This window comes from Globicephala melas, chromosome 16, assembly GCF_963455315.2.
Source record: "Globicephala melas chromosome 16, mGloMel1.2, whole genome shotgun sequence".
Lineage (NCBI taxonomy): Eukaryota > Metazoa > Chordata > Mammalia > Artiodactyla > Delphinidae > Globicephala > Globicephala melas.
This window is the reverse complement of record NC_083329.1, coordinates 2,825,337-2,850,265: the sequence shown is the minus strand read 5'-3', so window position 1 is coordinate 2,850,265 and position 24,929 is coordinate 2,825,337. Positions and strand designations below refer to the sequence as shown.

General features: G+C 50.2%; 1 protein-coding gene across 7 annotated transcripts in view; it reads left to right on the top strand.

The window, feature by feature from the left end:
- The window catches only part of MGMT (O-6-methylguanine-DNA methyltransferase), a 347,601-nt gene that overhangs the window by 237,264 nt on the left and 85,408 nt on the right, over nt 1-24,929 (top strand). For all 7 annotated transcript variants that reach the window (XR_011376786.1, XR_011376787.1, XM_070043891.1 and 4 more), the window contains exon 3: nt 2,297-2,457. Coding sequence is in view for 5 of the 7 variants with exons in the window: in XM_070043891.1 (XP_069899992.1) it covers nt 2,297-2,457 (161 nt within the window). In the remaining 2 variants the exon portion in view is untranslated. The remainder of the gene's footprint in view (nt 1-2,296; nt 2,458-24,929) is intronic.

Below are 24,929 nucleotides of genomic sequence, written 5' to 3'. Positions count from 1 at the left end.
TCTGAGTAAGAGGCTGTGACTCCCCAAGCAAGCAGGTTACTGGTGGGTACAGAGCCCCCTGCCTCCCAGGTTAAGATGCCTGCCTGTCTCCTGGACTGTATGCCCCCCACCCAGGGAGCCCTGTTTGCAGGGTGTGGTGGCTGAGAAGACCCCTCAAGCCCTGGAGTCTTACTGAGTAAGTAGGGAACAGAGCAAGAGAGTCACTGGGAACTTCTCTCTGACATGGAAAAATATTTAAGCCAAGCATGGGGTAGAAGTTCCCCACCTTTCCATGGGCAGACGTCCTAATGGGGAGAGCAATCGGGGCAATGAGAAGATAGTTTCCATCCCCAGAAGTCTCTCCAACATGCCGTTCTGCCACCTGTTCCACTAGACGCCGCTTTCTGCCTGTGAACTGAGCCCCCATCCTTCAGGGTCTTCTGTTGACCAGACCCTGAAAGGGCCCTGTCAGTTCAGGGCCAACCGAGGGCCCTGTGCATGGGGATTCCCTCTCCCAGCAACCACTAGAAGCTGGCACCTTGGAGAAGGCCTGGGCCTGCTCAGTGCAGCTGTGTTGCTGGCAGGATCGCCCAGCTGGCCAGCTCTACAGAGCCGGGGTCTCAGGGGTCCCCCTCTCTCCCTGGTCATCTTGAAGGGCTCATTTCTTCTTTTCCATTCATTCCCTGGTTCCTTCCTTAAGGCCATTCACATTCACATGCTTAGAAAGCCTTCCCTGACCCACCTCTCATTCCATTGTGGAAGAGAGTGGATCCCATCCAAGGAGGCTTATTTCTGGAAAGATCCAAGACCCTGGAGACTCTTCAGACCTACAGAACACCGTGACTCAGAGACTGAGACCCCAGCACAGGGTTGTTTATGAGACGCTGCTTAAAGGTCTTCAGCTGCTCCCCGCTGCTTGCAGGATAAAGTGCACACGTTTCTGAATCTGTAAGGCCCTGCACACGCTGCTGTGTGTCTCCTCGCAAGTGAGGCCAGGCCTGTGTTCCCCGGGCGCTTCAGCCACATCCGTCCTACCTGTGCTGGGCCGCGTTGCCAAGCGGCTGTGGCCTTGCATATTCAGTCGGGCCCTCGTAAGGGTGGTGAGTGTACACTGAAGGAGGCAGCCTGTCGGTTGAGGCCTGCGTGACCGCCCTCGGGATGCTGGGGGGAGGCTTTTCCCACCTTCCCCCAAAAGCCTCAAGCTGCAGCCTCTGAGAAGGAGACTAGAGAAGTGCAGGGAAGCCTGCCATCTGTCCAGGGCCTGGGAGGTCAGGAAGGAATGGCATCTGAAGAAATCCGACTTGGTGCCAGTGCTTTTGTGGGTGTGTCATTCTCAGAAATTAAAAGAAAAGCTGGATCCATCATAAAACTGAGGCTCAGAAGCAGCAAAAGTGAACCCTCTCTAGAGGGACGTTTCCTCAGTCCAGCGGAGCACATTCCCTGAAAATCGGTCCCTGCTGAAGGTGAGAAGTCACCTCCTTGAGGGGAGCCACAGATCCCCAAACAGAAGGATTAGCACCCCGAGTAGAAGAAACAGTGAGACCATCCGAAGTGAGTCTAAGATATGTTGGTTTAAACTGGAGCTAAAAGGGAGCACAGTGACCACAGGAAATGAATGAGAAGACTCAGAGGAGAACCAAATAGAAGTCCCGGGCACGAAAGTCACAGCAACTGAAATGAGCCTCACAGAGTGACCAGCACGCAGAGTAGACTCTCTGAAGCCTGAGACCCAGTGTGAACTCGGAGGGGGTCCCCCAGAAGCCAGCTCAAAGCCACAGAGCACATGGAACCGTGCTGGTCTGTCGTTGAAATGTGGTGGGAGGGGTGGGTGCCTGCAGGCTAATTACTTTGATGGTATCGAGATTTCTGGAAAATATTTTTTAAGATGAGTACTTGGTGATTCTGCAGATCAAAACTGATGCAGATGATAGTCTTAGGAAGGGGCAGGCACACTCCCCCTGGAGTTGCTTCCGTGCTTGTCATCCTCGTGCTCTCACATCCCTGCTCTGCAGGGTGACTGCAGACAGTCAGCCCCAAACAGAAGAGCTCAGGTGCCAGGCGTCCTTTCTGGGCACTGACCCTTTCCAGAGATCGTGTCCTCACAGCTGGAGGTGGAAGCACGGGTGGGATGACCCGGGCCGCGGCCTCCGTCCTCCTGCCGGCACCTTTCCGCTGTCCTGGCGCAGGCGAGACGTGCATACCTGCAAGGCAGCTACGGGCTGACCCACTTAGATGCAGTGGGCGTGTTCTGTTTGCTTCTTAGTCACGTGGACGCTGGGCCTAGAGGCTGAATCGGCTCCTGTTATCTCTTTTGCAGCCCCGTGGAGGCCCCCGCTCCTCCTGAGCGGCTCGGAGGTCCGGAGGAAGTGACGGAGCCCCTGGCGCAGTGTGCGGCTTGGCTGGGTGCCTATTTCCATGAGCCCGCGGTCCTCGAGGAGCGCCCCGTGCCTGCTCTTCACCATCCCATTTTCCAGAAAGGTCAGTACCTCGGCCGCCTCGCAGTGTTTGGTTCAGGGGGGCTGACCTGTTGACTGTCACTGACCTCCCAGCTCAGGTTACTGACTACACTGACGTGGCGTTTTCACATCGTCTGAACAGAGGCGGCGTGTGGCCGCACTGGTTGGATAGGAGTGCGCAGTCTCCACCCGTTCCAAGTGGTTGTGTTAGTTTTGGCACGTGGTCACGTAATTCTTGGCAAAGGCAATAAAAATGATCCATGTAGATGGACTCCTGACTCTCGCTGGCTGAAAGGTTTAAATAGGAACACATCTGAATGGCAGTAAGTTTTTCAATAAGCTTATTGTTAACTTCATCTGCTTGCCAACAGCACAGAAGACGAGGCTCATACGTGGACAATTGGCCACTTCCATACACTCAGTCAGTGACACTTAACGGTGGAGTGGGTAGCGGCAGTGTGCCTTCTTGAATAAGTTTTCAGGCTTAACCCCTCAAATTTACCATAGTTCAATAATTGTATTCTCGGGCTTCCCTGGTGGTGCAAGTGGTTGAGAGTCCGTCTGCCGATGCAGGGGACGCGGGTTCGTGCCCCGGTCCGGGAGGATGCCACGGAGTGGCTGGGCCTGTGAGCCATGGCCTCTGAGCCTGCGTGTCCGGAGCCTGTGCTCCGCAACGGGAGAGGCCACAACAGTGAGAGGCCCGCGTACCACAAAATAATAATAATAATAATAATAATTGTATTCTCAAGGGATGAATTATTGTAGGATGAACTTATTGTCTACATGCGGTGTGCCGATGGAACATAGAGTCTGCAAAAACCTAAAAACACTTTCCCAGACGTTTCTTTGTAAGCTTTTGTTCGCAGCTTCATTATGGCAACTAGAGTCATTCTAGACACATACGAGGGGTTTATTTCGCATAGTGATTTTTTTCATGGTCATCTTAGTATTAATGAGTGTATACTTACATATAGATATATACGTATAAATGCATACACTTAAGGAAAAAAATTACCCTGAGATTTTAGATGAGGTAAATTTAAAGCCATCTTGAATTTCAAAATGGAATTCGCTCAGTAAGTTTAATGGTTCTAATTGCTGCTGTGGCTTTCAGCAAAAATGAACTTGAAGGTGGAGCAGGTTCAGGGGAAGCAGGTAGAAAAGTTCAAGCCGGTTGAGCTGATACCTGAGTTGACTAACAAGGTCCAATGAGTGACCAGGTAGGTAGGACCCTGGACGTTTTTGCTCGTAATGAACTGAAGCTGAGCTGGGTACCACGTCAGCCCCCTTGCCTCACGTCAGGCTGTCTCCAGACGGTGTCTTCCATTGGGAGCCCCAGAACGTCTAAAAGGGCGTCTCTAGGACAGGGCGTGAGAGCTGGAGTGGGCCTTTGCCCCACGCCCTACTCACGTCCAGAGACCCTCCGTTGTTGCTCCCGAGAATGGGGCCCTCGCGGGCCGAGGTGGTGCTGTGGCCGCGTCGTCCCCCTGCCCAGCACTGACCGCCTGCTCGGAACCAGCACCTCAGGTCACCGGGCTGAGTCGAGGGTGTGGGTGACCCTCCTCGTGTGCCCCTCCCCCTTGCCAGGCGCAGGATGGGGGTCCTGCTGTGGGTTTGTTTTTACAGTAGGGGCTTGGGAACCTTGGAACAGTGAACTCTTCGATCTCCTGTTGCCATTTGGGGGTTACTGCCCTGGCAGGAGCAGGAGAGAACTGGCCAAGTGGCTCTCCTTCTCTTTACATGTATCACCTAAGTGAGCTGAAATTTAAGGGTTAGAAAATTTCAGAGCAGAGAAATTACGAAACCAGGTCAGGAAGGATCTGTATGATCTAACGAGGGGGTCAGCAGGGGGTGAGCTTATAAAATCCTGAAGTCCTGTCCTCAGTGCTTGAAGAGAGTTGGAACCACTCTCACCCTGCCGCCCCCCGCCTTCCCGGCTCTGGGCCCGAGCTTGGCCATCTCCTCTGCCAGCTGGTCATGGTCATGGTCATGGTCATGGTCATGGTCAGTCTGGGCAACCAGGACAAGCTGCAGGTAGGCATTGGGGAAGGATGAAGTCCGTCCAGTCACCCAGTAGCCCATCCCCTGTTTGACAAGCCCTGCAGAGCTGGTGGACACTCACTACTGGGGCCAGGTCCCCTCCCGCTGGGTTTTGGGGTGAGGGCAGCCTCACGCACCGCCCTGGTGGCAGGAGGTCCCCCAGGCTAGGCCCGCCTGCTGACAGTGGTTGCTGTAGGGCCAGGATTTCCCACACAGCAGCATGTGTCAGCCAGGTGTTTCTAATTTAGCTCAGTCACACCTTCCAGGCAGGGACCAGGTGTGGGGATTTTGCATTTTAAGAAGGGAAGTGGTGGATGGTTGTAATATGATTGCTAACACGGAGTTAATTGGCACTAACCCCCAGATGTGGTGACACCCCTTTCTGTCCAGCGGTGGTTGGCTTTGCTCTCTTTCTCTGTGTCCCTTAGCCAGTGAAATTGTGGTGAGCGGAAAAGGCCCACACAAGGAAAGTGCCCTGGCAGCCCCAGAGCTTCTAGAAGCTGTGAAGCAACACAAGAAAAGAAACCTTTGCAAATAGGGAGGAATGGGTGCGTTTATCGTGGAATAAATGCTTCCTTGACAAATGCTATTTTCTGTGCATCTCAGATTTTGAACACGTTTAACATCCTTTTGGGTGTCATTTTTCATCATATTCCTCTGAGATTTAGAGCAGACCTCCCTGTTTCAACTTGGTTAGAAGCGTAGTGATAACTGAGCTCCTCCTTGAGTTCAGCACTTCCACGGGTAACTCCCAGAGCCCGGCCTGGAAGGTCCTGGCCTCTGCTCCGGCTGCGCTGTCTGTTCCACTACCCCGGGCCTGGCCTGGCCTGCTGCTGCCCAGAGGCCCCTCTGCTCGGGCAGGACCGCTCATCTCTCAGGCTCCTTCCTCCAGATCACTGTGGTGTTCTCCATCTAGTTGTTCTGTTAGGCTGGTCACAAAGCGGTGCTGAGTTGAACCATACGGAATTGCCATTTTGTAGGTGAAAACATCAAATATTGGAAATTTCACATCATTCAACTTCTTACCTTGGAGGATTTCTGAAGTCTAAGTAGGAACAAGTTAATTATCTAGGTATTTCTGGCAAGAAACCGTTGAGCTGTCCTCCTGACCAGAAGCCTGGAGGCCTAGGTGGCTGCCTTTTTCCTGGGCCGCAGCAGGTGGGGTTTCTCTGTGGGAAGGAGAGGCCGCAGTTACCGGGGGTGAGGTTCGTGGTGCTGTTGAAGAAATGAAAGTGAAACGTGAGTGTGAATAAGAAGTGTTCTAATTCCTTGTGGGATTGTTGTTTTAGTCATTTAATTTCAAAAACAAATTAACGTTTTGTTTTCTGAGTTTTGTGAAGGGAGTTTGTGTGTTGCTCAGGAGCTAGCCGTCTTGTAATGCAGTGAAACATTTAGGGAGGTCGGGTCCTCCCTATAATATAACCTCTTAAAAAGGTCCGATTTGTTTATTTTGAATTCATTTTTCTCCAAGAAATAGTTGTTTAACGAAGCCATTATTCCTGAAATAAATCTTACTCTTTCTTTCATAATAAAACATCATTTAAACTTACTTTCTGTGGATACTCCCTCACTTCTTTATATTTACTTATAAAAAATTTTAGCTTCTTTGTATAATATACGTCTTAACGCTTGTAGCCTTAGAGATCGATCGCAAAAGCAGTTGGAGTGACTAACAAAGCGCTGTACCAAGAGCAGTATTTCACACTGAGTTCAAGAAGAGCAGGCCTGCGAAAGGCTAAGATGTGCTTTCAGGCCCAGAATGTGTGTGTACACACTTCCTTCCCTCTGCCCCTGAAGACCCTCCTGGGCAGGCGTGGCCAGGCGATGGGCGGCAGGCCTGCCAGGCATGCGGCTTTGTGCTTTTCCTGCCAGCCTGGAGTGCCCTCGCTGGGCAAGTGCCTGGCCTGTGCCGAGGACACCACAGGAGGCCGTCCCCGGGGCACGTGTGGAGGCCCTTGACTGTCCTCCCTGTGCGGTATCACACATGACGGTTTTCAACAGATGAGTTCTGAGTTTTCTTTTCCAAGTGACTGCAATGTTCCCTTTTAAATGACATATTTAACACTTTAATAATTCCTTCGTCACAGCTATTAGCTTGTAGCTATGAAATCCAGCTGCATGACAGTGGTAAAACCTGCATTTTTTTAAAACCTGCTGGCTAGAGGGAAGTTTCTTTGCAACTTCTATTTCAGAGACTCTGTAAGGAGTCTTGTAATTGTGTACCCCCGTCAAACCCTCTTTCAAAAGGGCCTCAAGAAAACCCTACCAGTCAGTTAGGGGAAAGGCCCTTTCAGGGCGCATGAATTAATTTCCCCACTGTGTCCTAAATGTGGGGTCCCTCTGAGCCCCCTTCATTCAGTGCCCTGGAGGCCTGCTTTGGTGTTCATGTTGCCTTACACGCCATAAAGCCAGCCCAGTCAGCCTCCGGAGGTGTCGCCGCGGAGAGGAGAGCATCTCCTCTCAGGCTCCCTTCTGGGTCCGCAGCAGGAGGCAGCTCTGTGCTTTCAGGCAGTTTGTACTGGTATTTTTCCTGAATTTAAAAAAAGAATTACAATTTAAAGAGAAAATAGCTAAAGTGGGAGATGCTTGATAGCATGGTTGATAGCCATCGCTGTTCTCCTGTTCTTTAAATGAGGGCTTCTAAAAATGGTTGACCTTGCTGAGATATTACCTGGTGGGGCTGGAAGGTTTATAAACCTTCCGGTGCCCGTTTACTGATTAGAACAAGCTAAGGCTTGCACTTAAATTAAGTGGGAAGGAAACAGCTGGTGAGAACGGACTTCTTTCAACCCTAGCGCTGCTGAGCTGCTTTTCAGGGCTAATAGACGTGGAGATCTGGGTCTGTGGCCTTCTAAGGCTGAGGCTGGGAAAGGTGAAATGAAAAGACCAGATCAAAAGCCTGAGAGCGGGTGGCAGGCCACGGAGCCCAAGGTGCCGGGAAGGTGGTCGGAGGTCTCGAATCGATACAGGAGGCCACCGCCAGGAGCGGCCCATCACCTCTTTCAGGGAGAGTAAAATCCACTGTGTTTTTGTGGTTTAGAACCATGAGAGAAAAGAGGTAAGTGGGAATGTTTATGAACAAAAGCAAGGCAGGACTTGGTGAAAGCAAAGGATCCGCGGGGTGTAGCGCGAGTCCTGGGGGCGACAGAGGAGGGGTTAAGCTGCCTTCCTCGTCGGGATGTGCGTTTGTTTGCTCCTGACCCTTCAGGGCTTCGCTAACCCGTCTCCAGGAATCCCTCCCCGCTAGGACCAGGAGGCCAGTCCCACGCCGTCGTTCGTCCCTTTGCGGAGCCGCTCAGGAGAGCCCTGCTTTTCTCCAGGCGGCCCCTCCATCTGGCTCTCATGGGAGCCAACAGCTGCCACGCATCCCTTTCCTAGTGGACGGGAGCATCTTCATGGGCTCGTCATCCTCTCCTGCCTGCCTGGCCCCTGCCCTCATTTGAATATTACATCACTTCCAGCCCCTCAGTGGAACAAAAATTAGATTCCCAGAATTCTGTGTTCCACATTGAGGGTTTCTCTAGGTTGGGGGCTCCCAGGCTGGGCAGAAGGAGCATCATTTCAGCAGGTGGGACTGTGTGAGGGCGGCCAGGCCAGCTCAGAAGCAGTCAGTGCACTTCACTAGGAGCTCTTCACCTCAGCTATCGGCAACGTTCCGGTGTATTGTGAGGTTCACGGGCCGAAGAGCGTGAGGTTCCGATTATGTCTGAGGGTCATCATTTTTCCTATTTTATCTTGATGCAGTTTCCTGCCTGGCGGTTGTCATCAGGTAACCACGTGTTGAACTAGGAGAGAGTCTTGAAAGTTTCAACTCTGACTCGTTCAAGCAAACAGGTTCTTCAGGTTAGTCTGGTAGCTCAGGCCCTTCTTCTGGGAGTGTATGTATCAGAATGCTCTAGAGAGCTTGTTAACAATAGTACGCCTATAATTTCTAAAATCTTACAAGAGGCAACTATATATATATATATATATATACACACACACACACATATACACACACACGTGTTTGTGTGTCCATACGCACACACATGTATATGTGTGTATATGTAGTGTATGCACCTGTGCGCTATTTTGAGAATTGTTGCCTTTAAAGGAATTGATTAAAATGGATCTAGCTCTTCTGAGTGCTTTTGCTGCGTGCTTCACTCTATACGAAGGTTAACACTCCTAATTTAGTAATGATTCCGTTTGAGACGTAATTGCATACTTAAGAAGTGTTTTTGCTGTTGTAATCAACAGCTTACATAAGTTCTAGGTTGCGTGTGCATGTCTCCCTGCCTTTGGAGCTCTGCACATAGCCAGGGGAGAAGGCGGGAGAGCCCATGTATCCTTCACCTTTGAGTTGGGAAGACTGGGCGAGACAGGCGGCACGTCGACGCCTCCATTGCCGGGTATGGACGCACATCGGGACGATGCCCCCTGAGAGCCTGAAGAGCCTCGCCAGGTGCTGCCACGTTGCCAGGATACCCCAGGGTAGAGTGTCGGCACAAAGCTAACCAGAGCCTTCAGAAGGCGCCCCGATACTTTGACCAAAACTGTGTCTTTTCTTTGAAGTAGCCAGCTGGGTGAAGCTTTAGTTTCTCCTGGAGACCCGCGAGCAGTGGAAGTGGCCGTTAGAGGGGTTCTGGAAACTGACCTAATTCTCCGCGTACCCAATGTGGAACTTGTCCTGGGACCGCGGTGATAGAGTGTAAACATCCACATACCCGACAGTCGCCTTACACTTACCTTAGGGAGGAAGCGTAGTAAAATGCCCGCCCCCCTCCTGTAGGGGGAGAATTTAGCCTGTCGATACCTGCTCCTGAGTGCCGTCGTGGCTGGAACAGAACCACAGCCTGCTGGCCTCCGAGAAGATGCCTGGTGTCCCTGTGCAAAGAGCCCTCTGACTGATCAGTAATTACCAGGGTATCCTGGGTAGCCTAGTTCAGTGGAAGTTTCCTCCTAAATCTAAGAGGTGGTCAGATCCTGCGTTCCCTGAGGTTTCCATAAATCAGGCAAAAAAATTGAACTTGAGAATGGCTTCCCTCAAGGCCAGTGGGGTCACACGGTATAATTTAACCAAGCTCAAACGGTAACCAAAAAGCTGGTTTGAAAGTCAGCTACTTTCAAACCTTGTAGGATTTAATGGGGTCTCTATTACAAATAAATAGTACCTAAAATTGAAATTATTACAAGTGTTGCTTTTTTGGGAAAATATTCACATTAAAACATGACTATTACCTGTAGCGTAGCAGTTAAACATCGTACCAATGCAAGTGCCTATTAAAAATAAAAGTCACCCTGATTACGTTCACACGTTTAGAAAGATATTACTTGCAAGGTCCTCTGTTGGATTTGGGTGTATTTCACCTCAAAAAAGGAGTAAAGAATCAAGTTTCTGCCTGCTAGGGGAAGTAAATTACATTGTCACCTTCTTAATATATTTTAAAGTGACAAACCGACTTTAAATGTCCTTCCGAGATTTTTATTTCGACTGTAGTCATTATTATACGTGTGCTGCTTCCAAAGAGGATGTTTAAAGTAATATTTTTGTGGTCATAGGATGTCTATTCACATTTTACAGGCAACATTAATGTATCTTGATACCATGCTAGCGATAATAAATAGCATCATCTCTACTACCTGGGTTTATAGAGAAAATGGTATTTTAATACAGCGGTGTATAGAACTGGACTATAAGTTACCAACGTTAAATGTGCATATGTTGGTATAAAACTCATGGCAGTGATGCCATCAAACTATTTGTAGGATCCCAAAGTGTAGAAACTATTACTTAATTTAAATGCTCTGTCACATAGGTTTACTTGCAGCCCTTATGTTCAAGATGACTCAGAATATAAGACTTATTGAAGGTCACGTTTCAAATGTCAGGATGGAAAAGTGAGGTATCGACGTGGAGAAGAATCATCTGTCTTTCCGAGGTGTGAGGCCATTGGTGTGGCTTTCATGACCACGAAGGGTGGGAATCTCCAGGGCAGAGCAGACCTGCTGGAGGCTCAGCTTCTGGGGCATCATGTGATGTTTTAAGGCCACATAATAAAGTGCTTCTGAAGAAGAAAACTGAAGAATGAAGTAGAGGAAGAGTCTGTTTAGCTCTTCAATGTGTCACTGAGTTACATTCAGATTTTTCCTGCCCTCAAAACACTGAGGGGAATATCGGTAATGTTTTGGGAAGCGGCATCCCTGCTGAGCCCTGCCCCTCAGCCAGCATCACTGTATACGGGATCGCTGTTACTACGGCAACTACTTTTTCCTTTCTTGAGTGCTGCTGTTTGTCATGACACAAACACATCGTGTAAAGGGCGTGTCCCGGATTTGGGGGGAGGGGGCATTGTCTGCTTTTTCCTAAAAACACACACTCCTTCCTCAGCTGCGCTGCGAGGTCCAGCAGCAGCGTGCTCTTTCAGCCTGTCCTCAGACAGCGTGAAGGAGACCCAGCCTCCACGCATTGGAGGCCCGGGGCTCACTGCTTGGCCAAGAGGTATACTTTTCATAGAGAATTCGCATCTCTTCTCTTTGTAGAATAAAATATGCAAGAACCAACATAAATGGCATGTCCCCCCCCCTTTTTTTTTTTTCAAGAATTGGGCCTTTGATGTTCAAGAGCAGCTAATATTAAAGGCCGTCCCTAGCAGGCTGTAGAAACGGCGCCTATTTATGGCACGTAAAGCAGCACAAATCTCGCTGAATATGATGGTATCATTAGTTTGTGAATCGCATCCTTGAAAATAACCGTGGAGGAGCCAGATCGGTTTAGAAGAAGATAACAAAATGGTTTAAGCTACTTAGGTTGAATGCCAATTATATTTTAATATTCAACTGAGCATATTTTACTAAGAAAAAAGGCCGCACTGACGCATGCATAACTCATTGGCAGCGCCGGCCAGCTGTGCCACTCTACTCTCCGAATCACTTTGTGCATTTTAGTAGCATGGTAATTTAGTAGAGAACTACCTGAGTGATGGCATTTTCAATGAGCAGGTAATCTACAGAGAATTTTTATATGCTTATGAGTTCTGTGCTTCAGCCCGGCAACACAAAAATACATCAAGACCAATTACGGTATCAACTTTCAGTGTGGTACCCTCGCCACGCAAGTGCATGTATTTCTGCCCCAGGCATTTCAAATTGCATCTAATTTGAAATCTTTGGGGTTTTAATTAAATTTCAGAATATATGGAATTCTTCATTAGTACCTGCTCTGAATAGCAGATTATGCTTCTCTCGGTTTCTCGTTAAAGAAGTAGGCTGTGGTAAAGAGCATGTTCAGGAACCAATCATTTGTGGGGCCTGGGTATTGGAACAGAAATAGTGAAATGCAAAATAATATCCAAAAGATTATTAGTCCAGGGAGAGTCTCTTGATTTGTATTTTAATGGAATTTTACATTTCTCTTAATGATTTGCAAATTGTCCTCTGATTATAAGATGCATTAAGCTTTTCACTTTAATGGCAAAGACACAGCCATTAGCAGAATTTTTTTTTCTGTCTCCTTTTTAGAGCGCTTCCCTGCAGCAGATAAATATTGAAACCATTAACACCTTTTGATGTTCGCCACAGCCTGCGTCTTAGACCCACGCACGCACGGCTCCCAGGGCCTCGCAGTGTTAACACGTGGCTGGGGGCCCCGACTCTCCACCCGCTGTGCTTCCTGTTCTAGACTGTGGGATTCGGCGCATGTAGGGTTCCATTAGCGGTCTTGTTTATTTGGGTTAAAGCTAACGCGTTTCAGTATTACTGGTGGCCCCATTTGTGTTAATAAAAGCTGTGCTGTCAGCGTGGAGGTTGACGGTGGTCTGCGGGGCTGGAGCGAGGGGGAGCCTGCGCAGCCCCGGAGAATCGGGAAGGAGTGCACCCGGCACCGTCGCCCCGCGCGGAGCTCGCAGAGGGCGCTGGCTGCCTGGGCTGACCGCACTCCACCCCGACCGCAGAGCACCTGCCTCTGGCTTGGCCTCTGAGATACTGTCTGCCCGGGTGGGCGGACCACGCGGAGCCACAGCAGAGGGGGAGGGCTCCAGGAGGAAGGGCGGCCCCCACTTGACTCGGTCCTGCTGGGAACCAGCCGTCCTGCTGGGAACCAGCCGCGCTCAGCCTCCCAGGGCCCCGAGGGGTCACTCTTCCCGACTGTTCTCCGACGGCACCCGGTCCGTTGTCCTTTCGTTCACTGCCTCGTGGATGTGGGTTGAGCACCAGAGCCGTTGTTCATCGTGCCGTGGATACAGTGACAGATGAGGTGGGTTCTAGTGGGGGGAACGGGGGAGGGGAACGGAGAGGTGGTGAACAGACGTGGGGCTCACCGTGGGTCACAGGTGGCACCCTGTGGAGCCCTGTGTTTGTCCTCAACCCAGCACCCAGCCCAGTCCCCGTGAACGTGACAAGGAATGCATGAATGCAGGACGTGCCAGCCCGCTTTTGGAACTTTGCGTGACGTTCCTGGGTCTGGGTGTCCCTTGCGGATGAGCGCAGACGAGGCCCGCCGCCATTTCCTCCTCTCCCGGGATCTCTTCATTTGTGGGACGTCCTCCTTTGGTGGAACACGTACGTGAGCGCGTTGGGCTTTGTGTCGGGGATGTCTGCTCCGGAGAGCACGATGTTAGGGGACGCAGGCCCGCCGCCCTTGACTGAGGCTGGAGGTCTTTGTGAAGTGTAGCCGGCCCGTTGCCAGCACCCTGGACGCACTTTGTGGCCGGGTACCCTGACCTTCAGTTAAGTTGCCGGGGACTGGGCCATTCTTCCAAGCGTGGCTTCTCGCTCTGCAGCACAGAAAGCGAGAGGACGGGGCCATCGGGCCAGCCAGCTGTCAACACGAGGGCGTGTGCGGAGGTGTGCCTCGTGTCTGAGAAAACTGGCAGGCGTGCTTCCCTGTTGTTTCCTCCTCCTACAAGGAGAAGATAGGAAAGGCGCCCATAATCAACGAAGGTTATGTTGAACAGTTCGTTCCCTGGTAGCGAACCAGGCCTCCGAGGAAAAGCAGGGAGCCGTTGGCTGAGACACTGCTGCATCTGTAGAGCACGCACCACCCCGGGCGCGCGCTGGGACTCCAAGGTACTTCCTGGGTGAACGTGCGGATGCGGGCAGCCTCCGGCGCGGCCCGGGCCCCAACGCTGCACTCAGTCGTCCGCCTGGCCGCCTCTCCAGAGCCTGTGCCCGGGCGGCCCCAGCTCCGCCTGGCTCTCCGTCTCGTCTCTGCCCCGCCGCAGAAGCGTGTGAAGATTGACCGCGTTGCTCTCCGCCGTGCAGTGAAGTCTCATCAGGCCTGCCGTGAGGCCCCGCTCCTCCTTCCACCCAGAGGAAGAGTCTTTGCTGGTGGAACTGGTTCCTGCTGTCTGGGCTGGAGGGTTGCGGGCCTCAGGGAAGGTGGGATCTTACGTAGCAAGTCTCCGGGGAGCCCCTTCCTGGGGAAGGCTCACGCTGGCGCAGATGTCTGCACAGGCCCTGGATCCCGAGGTGTGTGAATGCCCCGGAGCCAGGCCCCAAACCGCCTGCACCTCAAGGCCGGAGCCCTTCTCTGAGGCCTTGCGCGTGACCTCCCGGGACCCCCGTCGCTCCTGCCCAGGGCTGCACACACGCTGTTTCTGAGCCTGAGTGCTTTTCTAAACCTCGGGTTTCTAAATTCACCCAGTTTAACCTGGGATCCTGGAAAGAAAACTGGAGGCTCTGAGTTTACGTTAGAGATTTGAGCTGTTAGCTTTCTCTCTCAGCACACGTGATGGTTCTCGGACAACTTCTTACAACTTGTCGGCCTTGCCCCCCTCCCTGAGCTGATAAAGGCAGCGCCACGTGTGCCCTCGTGCCCGCCCGCCACTGGGTGGCGGAGCTCCCCGGAGCCCACGGCACGGCCGCACCCACCCCAGGTGAAAGGAAGTCAGGGGACTGTCTCCCGCACCCATCACTCCCTCGGCCCTGCTGCTGCTGCAGAGCGGAGGGTCTGTGGGGCTCAAGGACAGCTGAGCGCAAGCAGGGCTTCGGAAGACGTGAACAGACCTCCTCTTAAACTGTAGGGGGACCTGTTCTAGGCCACTTGGGTAAAGCGTAAGTTCTACTGGATGTTAGATATCTCACCAGAAAAAGATTCCATGACCAAAAAGCTTGAGAAGTTTTAAACAAAGCTAAACAGGTTTCTTTGTGACAGGAGTTCTCAGAACCTTCAACATGTTGCTGGTCAAGAAGATGGTCAATAAATGCCCTGACTTGCCCAGACAACCTTCTTCTATGATGCCCCTCCCTGCTGGCATCTCATGGGGTGCTGGTGTTTCTCAGAGCACAGCCTGGGGGACCGCAGCCTGTGGAACTGCCGTAGAAATGAGCTAGACATCCTGGGTTGACCTGTGGACACTGGCGGGGTTTCAGGAAGTGTCCGGCTTTGCAGAGGACCCTGGGAGGTGTGCGGCCCTAGCCCACCCCGTCCCATCCCAGACTGAGTGCGCATGGGCCCTTTCTTCCAAGAGCATGCGGAAGGAAGCGTGTAGGATAACCACTTCCCAGCTGCCTTGGACGCTGCTGTTAAGTGATTCTTGATTGGTTGTTCCTTTTTATACTCTAGGGTCAGAAGTCCTAGAAATCACTCAGTTCAACATATCTATTGAATGCCTTCCCCTGGACTTAAAAGTAAGTAAATAAACGTCGCCCTCTTCAAAGTGAAGCTGGGAGGTTGGGGATGCGGATGCCGTTCTCTGGCAGAGCCCTAGGCCAGACCACGGAGAAAGGAGTTCAGTTATCAGTCATTCAGCAAATATTTATTGAGCTATAAGCAAAGCCCTCTTTTTGGCTCTTGGAACTTAGCAACAAACTAAACAAAGTTCTGAGTCTTATGAAGCTTATATTCTAGTGGGAAGTATGCAGGTGTGTGTTTGTAAGTCTATCCCATATATATAGGTATAGATATAGATATATACCCGCTAGACCGTCAGGGAGGGGCGTCATCGCTTTGTGAAATAGAAACCAGGCCGCAGGGATGAGGGAGTGAGGGGGCTCCTTTGGAAAGTATGGTTAGGATGGGAGGGGACGCCACGAGCATGGAATCCGGATGCTGGAAACATCGTCGTCTCCCCTCTTATTTTCAAAGTTAATTGTCGGGGGGAAAGGAAGAAAACTACGTGAATAAATACCTTTTGAATCATTTTTTATCATATGAGAGAAAGGAGCAATTTCAAGGGCCTCATGAAGAATAATTGCTGAGTCCACTGATGACAGGTTGGTATTTTCATTATTTTTATGAAATAGCTACTTCAGACAAAAGAATATTCATTAAGGATTTGTGAGGTATAAACAAAAAAGAGAGGACTCCTATGTACCCACCCAGGTTGAGAATGGAGCACTGCCAGCGCCGCTCGGTCCCACGTGCCCTCCCTGGCCACGTCTGCCTTCCCCCAGCCCGAATCCATGTTTTGCATTTTTTATATGAATGGAATAATGCTGATGTCTCCCTGTGACTTGCTTCTTTCAATCAACATTTTTGTGAGACCCGTCTGTTTTGAATCCTGTAGGGATACTTCACTAATTATAACTACTATGTAGAATCCCATCTTATGGATGTGCTGTTATTTGTTTCCTGTCCTCTGTCAGTAGGCATTGGGCTTCTCCTCATTCTTCGCCTTTTTAACTAGTGCTGCTACAAATACTTCAGCACAGGTGTCCCAGTGTCCAGGTGGCTGGGATCTGTGGGCAGAGCACTGGAGAAAAGGGAGCTACACAGAGAGCTTCAGAACTCGGCGTGGTGTCCTCTTGAGTCAGTTGCGGAGTGCTAGTGTGTGTGCGTGGGGAACCACTTGAGACTGACAAGGCGCTACTGGGAACTGAAGTTGAACGATTCCCAGGGGAGTGAACAGCACTAGCGATGGAAAGCGTGGGAAAGTACGAGAAAAAGTTTGTGTTTTGTTTTTCATTTAAAAATGATTAACTGTTCAAAATAAAATTAATAATAATAAATTTGGGGTTTATAATATACATAGAAGTAAAATACAACAGTAACACGAAAGGTAGGACTGGGAAAATGGAAATACGCTGCTCTCAGTTATTAGATTACTGTGAGCAAGGTGTCGTATTAACTGAGGGAAGACTTTGATAAAGAGGCATATTATAAATCCTAGAATGCCGCCAAGAAACAAAACCAAAGTGAATAGTTCACAGGCCAGAACAGAAGGTAAAACAGAGTACTAATTTTTGAAGTAATCTAAAAGGAGGCAGGACATAGAGGGAAAGGAGAACGGAGAACACGTGGGACGAATAGCAAGTTGGTAGTAGGTACATTCAAGCCCAAGCATACCGACATGTACAGTGAATGTAAATGGTCTCAAGGTTCAAATTAAAAGGCGTAGATAAACAGACTGGATTTAAAAAGCCAGACCCTACTATATATTTTCTACAATAAACAGATAATTTAAAAGGACAAAGCGTTCTGTGCAGAGAGGTAGGAAGAACAAAGTTGTGCGTATTAGAAAGGAGTAAGTATACTGTCTACATTCAGATTGCAAACTGTTTACATAGAAAGTCATAGAATTTTGAAAATATCTAACAAGTGAATTTAACAAGGTTAAGGATACAATTTTAATATGTAGGAATTAATTGATTTTACCTAATAAAATTAAGAATTAAATTTTAAAAATTGTAAGAAGGGTCCAAAGTATAAAGTATTTAGGATTAACTTGAGTAAAAGATACGCAGGCCTCTCCACTGAACAGTATAAAACGGAGAGAAGTTCAAGGGGATCTGAATGAATGCATAGATCTTGGTCACTGGAAAAGCCGATACTGTCAGGAAGTTAGCTCTCTGTGAGCTCTCTCTCTTCAGTTCCCTCAGGCCTGTGAATTCCCAGCTGATACTAAACCTACGTGGACATGCAAAGGGCCTGGAGTATCCAAAGCAGCCTTGAAAAAGAATCAAGTTGTAGGACTTACATTACCTGATTTTAAAACTGAAGACAGATCTTCTGTAGTCAAGGCGCTGTGGGACTGGCACAAGCCTCAAGACTTAGAGCGATAGGACGCACTAGAACTTACCACACTTTGACAGTCATTGTATCCCTGAGAAAGGCTCCAAACAGACGGATGAGGAAAGTAAATCCTTTCAAAACACAGTGCTTAAACAACTGGATATCTCACACACACACACACACACACACACACACACACACACAAATTTGTCTTGACCCCTAGCTCACACCATACATAAAAATGGATTTGAGATGTATCATGTACCTAACATAAAGCTGAAACTCCAAAGCTTTTAGAAGAAAACATGGAGAATATCTTCATGCCTTGAATAAACACACATTTCATACAACACTGAAATACAAAGCCAGGAAAGAAAATAGCAATAAAATAGACTTTATCAGAAGTTAAAAGACATCATTAAGAAAATGAATTGGAAAGTCACAGAGTAAGAGAAAAGATTTGCTACACGCATGTTCCGTGTCAGTAGCCATGGGTTGAATGACTAAGGCAAGTGATCTAATTATAGAGCACTTCATTTAATTAATTATTATTTCCCCAGCCTGCTGCTGATGTGCAACCTTGGAGATTCATTCGTCTGAGTATCAAACAAACAGTGTTCCTAGATCTGAGAATCACTGTGTCAGTTCCCCGCCTTTTCCTGAGTGTCGTGTTGAGCCCTTTCGGAAGGTGCTTCTCCAGCGCTGGAGAGTCCGTTTGGCTGCAGGGCAATCTTTGCCGGCCATGACCGCACACAGCCATTGGGGGGGGAGGCTGGCTGCTGGCTCCTGCTGGGGAGCAGGACCTGGTTTTTGAAGTTGGTGATAGTTTGTTGACCACTCCACAGAATCAGAGGTATTGTCATTTTTCACAGAAACTTCTGGAAGAATTTGAGCCCCTGAAAATGTATGGCTTGAGACTTTTTAAAGTTTTAAGTGGTAGATGCACACGGGATACTGAAAATTCAAATATTTTCAATTTTGTCTCTGTTGCTGAAAATGAGAAATCTTATTGTCTCACCCCCTACCTCATAATATAGTGGTGGAGTTTCAGCTGAATGAAAAGACTCAGAATTAAGTTGCTGAATTTGAAGGGGAACACAGTAGTGTTTAAGGGGATCATGGGACTTACGAGAACTATGTAATGAGGTACTTTCTATGACTGTGCAGATTTCGTTTCTGTGTTTAAAGCCCACTTTCCCAGCCTGAGATGATTGATGCTCACTTTGAGAATTTGGGAGGTATGGCAGAAACTGTTGGGACTGATTTTAGAATTGTTGTGGTATATGCCATCTTGTTACTGTAGTCGATTAACAAAGTCATAGGTGAAGTCAGGACTTTGGGTCCATCCAGGGTTCCCTACTGAATTATGAAATGCCATGATGCTGTCTAGGAAGGAGATGTGAGGTGACCAGTCTCCACTGTGACCTTTCATGATCCTTACCCCTGGTGTCCGCACTCTTGCTACTTCCCCAGTTGAATCAGAGCTGGCCCCAGGTGGCCCACAGGGTATGGAAGAAGTGACGGCATGGCTTCCGAGGCTGGGAAATGCATTGCATCTCCCAGTGCCCTCTTGGATCCTTACTCTGAGGGAAGCCAACTGCCATGTCGTGAAGACACTCAGCAGCCCTTTGGAGAGGTCACCTGGGGCAGAACTGAGGCCCCCAGCCCACAGCCAGCAACAAATTCCCAGCCACAAAAAAACGGGTGAGAAAACAGGCCGAGGGAAGGACCTTATCGAATGCTAACTTTCTTGGGCTGAGTGGAGCGTCCAGAAGAGGCCCACACTCCGAGCAGGAAGGTGAGAGTCCTGGGAAGCAGGCCAGGGCACCAGTGGCAAGCGCTACCGTGTGGCGAGGACAAAAGCAGAATGGGAGGCAGCAGGCCCTGGCAGCACTGGGCTGCTGTGCCTGGGCTTCCCTGCTGCAGCGGGCACCTTGGGTGAACTCGGGGGGTTTGTCTGCCCTGGGGCCTAAGGCCAGCCCTGGAAGAAGACCCACTTGGCTATGCCGTCCCTTGCTTTAAAGTCTGCACTGTCTCCTGGGACTGCCGGGTAAGACCCAGAATTCCCATGGCCTGCCGTGTGGCCTCTGCCGCCTGGAGCCCCTGCTGTGCTCTGCAGCCCCACCTGCACCCCTGAGCCGGCCCCTCCTCCTTCCTGGCACCCACCCGCTCTGCCTGGAGCCTGTCACCTGCTCACCCACAGGTCTCAGCCCAGGGAGCCTCTCCATCACAGCCTGCGCTCTGCTCTGCTTCTCACTTGTATTCAGTTGTGTGAACGCCAGGCATTCACCTGCTCCACGAAGGGCTTGCCCGCCAAGGAGGTCACCACCGGTTGCTGCTCATTAAATATTTATTGAATTAATGAGTAAGAAGCCAATTAGTTAATTGATAAATCCGAACACCTCACATGGGTCTTGAAACCTCCTGTGTGCGCCTGAGTTTGGGACATCACTACTTACTTAGGCCAGCGTGCTCCTTCTCAGGTGACATTAGTCATCCCCATACTGCAGCAAGGTGGTCCTATGCACCCTGCCAGATACCAGTGGTCCTCAGCGGCCACTGGGCAGGGTTGGATAGTCGGCTGGGTACAGGCTCTGCCTGTTTTTCCCCAGCGGCAGCACTGGGCTGGTGACAGCAGCTACGCCCTTCTCATGACACCTGTGGGAGTTGCAGGTACCGTCTTCATTCAGTTACGGAACAAAGTAGAGCTCCCTGAGCCCTGGGCATCCAGTGCTTCCACCGGGGCCGTCACCAGCCTCAGAGCCCACTGTCCGTGTCCCGTTAGGCTCTGTGCGCTGCTCGTTTTGGTCTCCAGCCCAGACTTTCCAGAAAACCCCAGGGATGGTTGGAAGACAGTGGCGGGTTATCCCGCTTTGGTCTCTTACCTGCCCAGAGCAGGGAGAGGATCATGTCCTCATCCCTTTGTAAACGGGCGAGGACTGACTTTTCAGGGAACAGATCTGATGCGAAGTGTAAAAGGCTGAAGGACTTTAGCGTTACCTTATGGGGTTGCCACCTGCCCCAGCAGCCCCTCTCTGCACTCAGCCCTGGTCCTTGCGAGGAGAGGAGGAGACCGGGATCCGACGGGCTGGGCAAGTGGAGGCGGGGGGGCGGTGGTGTGTCCTCCCACCTCCCCGTCTACCCGGGTGAACTTTCTCCACGCGTGTTCACAGTGGGTACCCTGGCCAGGCCCTTCTCCCGCCTTTCCTGCTCATCACCCCTGCCGAGGGCACCCGTTACCCCCTTCACCCCCACCTGCAGAGCCTCGTCCTCATTTGAATAGGTGAGAAACCAAAGTCAGCTGCACAATTGGAGCTGGATTCCATCACTCAAAATTCAGTCACAACTTCTTTTGAATTCTTCAGCTGCCCTGCGGCAAAGGCTCAATGTTGATACTGAGATTAATCCCCAAAGAGCCCCTCATTTCTCTGCAGAGAAATTAAAGCTTGCCAGTTTTCCTTGTGCCTGTCCTTCTGACAGCTCTGTCAGTAATGATATGCCTTCTCCATGGCGTAATCCCCGTCCCACGGTAAAGAATAATTCATTAAGAAATTAAGGGCTTATGCTTCTTTCTGTTGGGTTGGTCATCCAAAGTTAGCTAAAATTATTTAACAGACCTCAGGGCTATTTCAGACAAGCTCAAGAAGCCGCATGGGTGGGGATCGTTCAGACTCACCCGCCCCCCTTTAGATTTGCCAGTGTTCCCAGAGATTGAGTTAAATGACACCAACTGGGGCCTCTGTGCTGGGCCTAGGATGGTGGGTTCAAAAGGAAGCGTATTTTTAGACTTTGCAGGAGCATCGAGATTTGTGCTAATCAAGCCGGATGCTCTGGAGGGCTAGCAGAAGGCTTCTAGAAGCTCTGAAGGAGTGCACGGGCGTTCCTGAACTGGGTTGGAGAGGGGTGGGGTCCGGTATGCATACGTTGACTCATTTTTACAGAACACTGGTGCGTATGGCATGAAATGACATGGATCTGAAATTCACTAGCCACTGGTACCTTTTCTGCCTCTGGACTAAAGTCACAAATGGGAAGGCGAGATTTGACTGAGGCCTCTTCTCGCTGACTCTGGGCAGAGAAAGGGACACTGATGTTGGAAAATGTGGTATCATTTAAATCTGATTTTTCTGCCTTCCTGTTGTTTTGATAACAAGCTTGTGCCCGTGGGTTCTGTCCTTCCTGTGGGGTAGGCTCGTTCCGGAGATACAGCGCAACCAGCCGAGAAAGTTGGGAGTATTTCTAAGGGGAAGGAGAAAAAAGGAGGGCTCCAAGGCAGAACACAGGTAGATGAGGTTTGCAGGGGCTGTGGGGACGTCAAAGGGAATTAGGACAAGGAAGCTCAGGCTTGATTTTGACTCCCTTTTTTACAGTGACCCTCAGTAACCCTGTTAACTCCTTCCTTCCCTCCCTCCCCCTTTGGTGTTTGTTTGTTTTTTTTAATACGGCGTCTTTCTCTATATTTCCTATATTGTTCAGAAACCGTTAACACCTGTTGGGAAGTCAGTTATTCAGGTTTGAGCTGAATGACAATTATTTGAATGGTAAAGGGTGTTAATGTATAATTATTCACGTTCGTACCAGGACATTGACAGTTTAATCATTTCTCTGTAGGCTTTCTTAAGTTTGAGCTTAAAGTCTTAGGCATAATTCTTTTGTTAAATAAGTTTCGGGCGCTCTAATTATTGGGAAGGTGAATGCAAATACGCCCAGGTGCAGCTGTGAGGCTGTTGAACCCACTTCACCTGCGCCAGTCTCGCCAGGTGAGCGCGTCACGTCCCCGCAGTGGGTGAGGCAGGAGGCTCATTTCCGAGGGCTAATAGTCCAATCCTTTCTGCGAGATGAGCTCTGAGATTGTGTTCTGGTGCGCCCAGGGCCAGCCGGAGCCCGCGGAGGCCATTGCTATTCATGAGCTCAGAGCCCTGCTCGGCCTGTCCGGGCGTGGAAAGGGACCCGCCTTAACCCTGTATTGAGATCATCTACCTCTGGACCCCTCTGTCCTCCTCAGAACTCTTGAGGACCCCGAAGAGCTTTGGGTTATGAGCACTTTATCTGTCTGCATTTACCACGTTGGAAATTAAACCTGAGAATTTTTTTAATATATTGATTTGTTCTAAAGGAACAATAATAAATTCACTGCATGTTATCAAAAATAATATATTTATATGAAAATACCTCTATCTTCCAAGACCAAAAACACTTAGAAGAGTAGCATTGTTTTGCGTTGTTGCCGGTTTCTTTCATGCCTTTGCCTTAATGGAAGACAGGTGGATTCTCATAGCTGCTCCTGCATTCAGTCTGTTGTTCACACATCGTGTAGCTTATGGGAAACTTCTGCGTGCTTCTGGGAGAATGAGAATTTAAAAGGCAAATAAACAGCACCTTAGTATTACTGTGAAAGTAGTTTTCACCTCACAGTGCCCCTAAACAGGTCTCAGGGACCCTGAAGCTCCCCAGACTGGACTTTGAGGACCGCTGCTCTAAAGCTCGCAGATGTTCAGCGCTCCTGGAGGTTTCTCGTAATGAAATTTGTGTTGCGGGTTCATGATTTTTTTTTTTTCATTTTGTTTTTCTAAATTGTGTACATTAGAATTTATTCTTTTTGACAAATGCTGTATGCTAACACATATATGGAATCTAAAAAAAACAAACCAAAAAAAAGGCTCTGACAAACCTAGGGGCAGGACAGGAATAAAGACGCAGACGTAGAGCATGGACTTGAGGACACGGGGAGGGGAAGTGTAAGCTGGGACGAAGTGAGAGAGTGGCATGGACGTATATACACTACCAGATGTAAAATAGATAGCTAGTGGGAAGCAGCCGCATAGCACAGGAAGATCAGCTCGGTGCTTTGTGACCACCTAGAGGGGTGGGATAGGGAGGGTGGGAGGGAGACACAAGAGGGAGGGGATATGGGGATATATGTATACGTATAGCTGATTCACTTTGTTATACAGCAGAAACTAACGCAACACTGTAAAGCAATTATACTCCAATAAAGATCTATTAAAAAAAAAAATTTTACTCTTGGTCCGCAGCTAGAGATGCGCACAGCTGTGGTGCTTGACCTGCAGCGTCAGCTTCACGTTCCTTTTGTTAACCTGTACCCCACACTCAGCCTGGCCTCTGCTAGATCAGAAGCAAATCAGAGCCGTACAGCGTGTGCCCAAGGCAGCGGGAAGGGTATTTCACATCATGTGCATGTGAGGGCCCGGGGCACAGGTCCTTCCTTCCCCTGACCTACAAGAAAGAATAACTTTTAAAACACCGTGTATTTTCTTGTTAGCAGAACCGAGAGCCCCCCTCTGATGGGCAGGGAGTGTAAGTGTGAAACTCGCAGCAGGCTGCAGCGTGCTGACCTCGGAGCTTGTCTCCCAGCCTGACGGGACGCTCGCGCACGGGGGTGCCTTCCACCACGGGGGCCCCCGCTGCCCCGCCTGCCCGGACCGTCAAGGCTGTGCCCGTGCCTGGTGAGGGGCAGCCACTGAGTACGAGTCACCTGTGGGGACCCCGAGAGGGAAAGACCCAGGCCAAGCAGCAGAAGGACACGAGGGTCTGCTGGGGCTCCTGTCCCCTTTCCAGATTCAGTGTGGTGAAGAACGCCCCGTTGTGAGGAGGGAAGGGGCAGGGATGGGATGGAGACCAGCCCTGACATCTGCGCGGCCCTGACGGACAAAGTGCCTTGGCACAGGTAACTCAAGGGACCCCCGTGTGGTGCGCGCCCCATTCCACCCCCGGGGGACCATGGCAAGCAGCCCAGCGTGAACTTTCTGCAGTGAGTGCTGAGGCCTGGCAGCGAGTCGGAGCTGCCTGCCAGCGAGTGAGAGCTGCCTGCAGAGCGTGCCTTTCAATATCCACCCCCTCTGACCCGGGGGGCGCGTCCCCTCTGCAGTAGACGGTGATAGAACCCGAAGCGCGGGGGCTCCCGAGGACTGAACGAGATGCGCGTCGCACAGTGCCTGGTGCACAGTAAATGCTCAATAAATGTTGGCACTTGTTACGACCATCAGTGGTTTTTAAGCACATTCACCGACATTTCCAGATGAATCTTCTTCAAAGTAACACCCATGCCTGTTTCCCCAGCTTTCCTCAGAAGATTTGGAGACCTTCTCTTTGGAAATGGCTTCCAGCCGTCGCATCACACAGTTCACCGGGCGCTGACTGACTCCCTGCTGTGTACCAGGGACTGGTAGGTGCTTCGGAATACTCTGCGTTGGCAACTTTTCTCACCCAGGAGTGGATTTGACTTTTGGGAAGTGATCCAAAATTCGGCCTACCCAACACCGGACACTGGTTGTTAGACCAGCAGAAATAGCTTTGCACCCCGATGAGTTGAGACCACAAACTAACAGGCCATCTTTACTGGAAGCCTTACCAGTTGGCCCAGGGGCAGTACCTGAAGAAGTAGCCAAGTATGTTCAGAGAAGGGACAGCACTTCCCAAAGGGCTCCTTTGAAAGGCAACACAGCTTCATCCCTCAAACTTCCGGGGGGTCGTCCCCCAGACGAGGGCTTGTACTGGGTGTG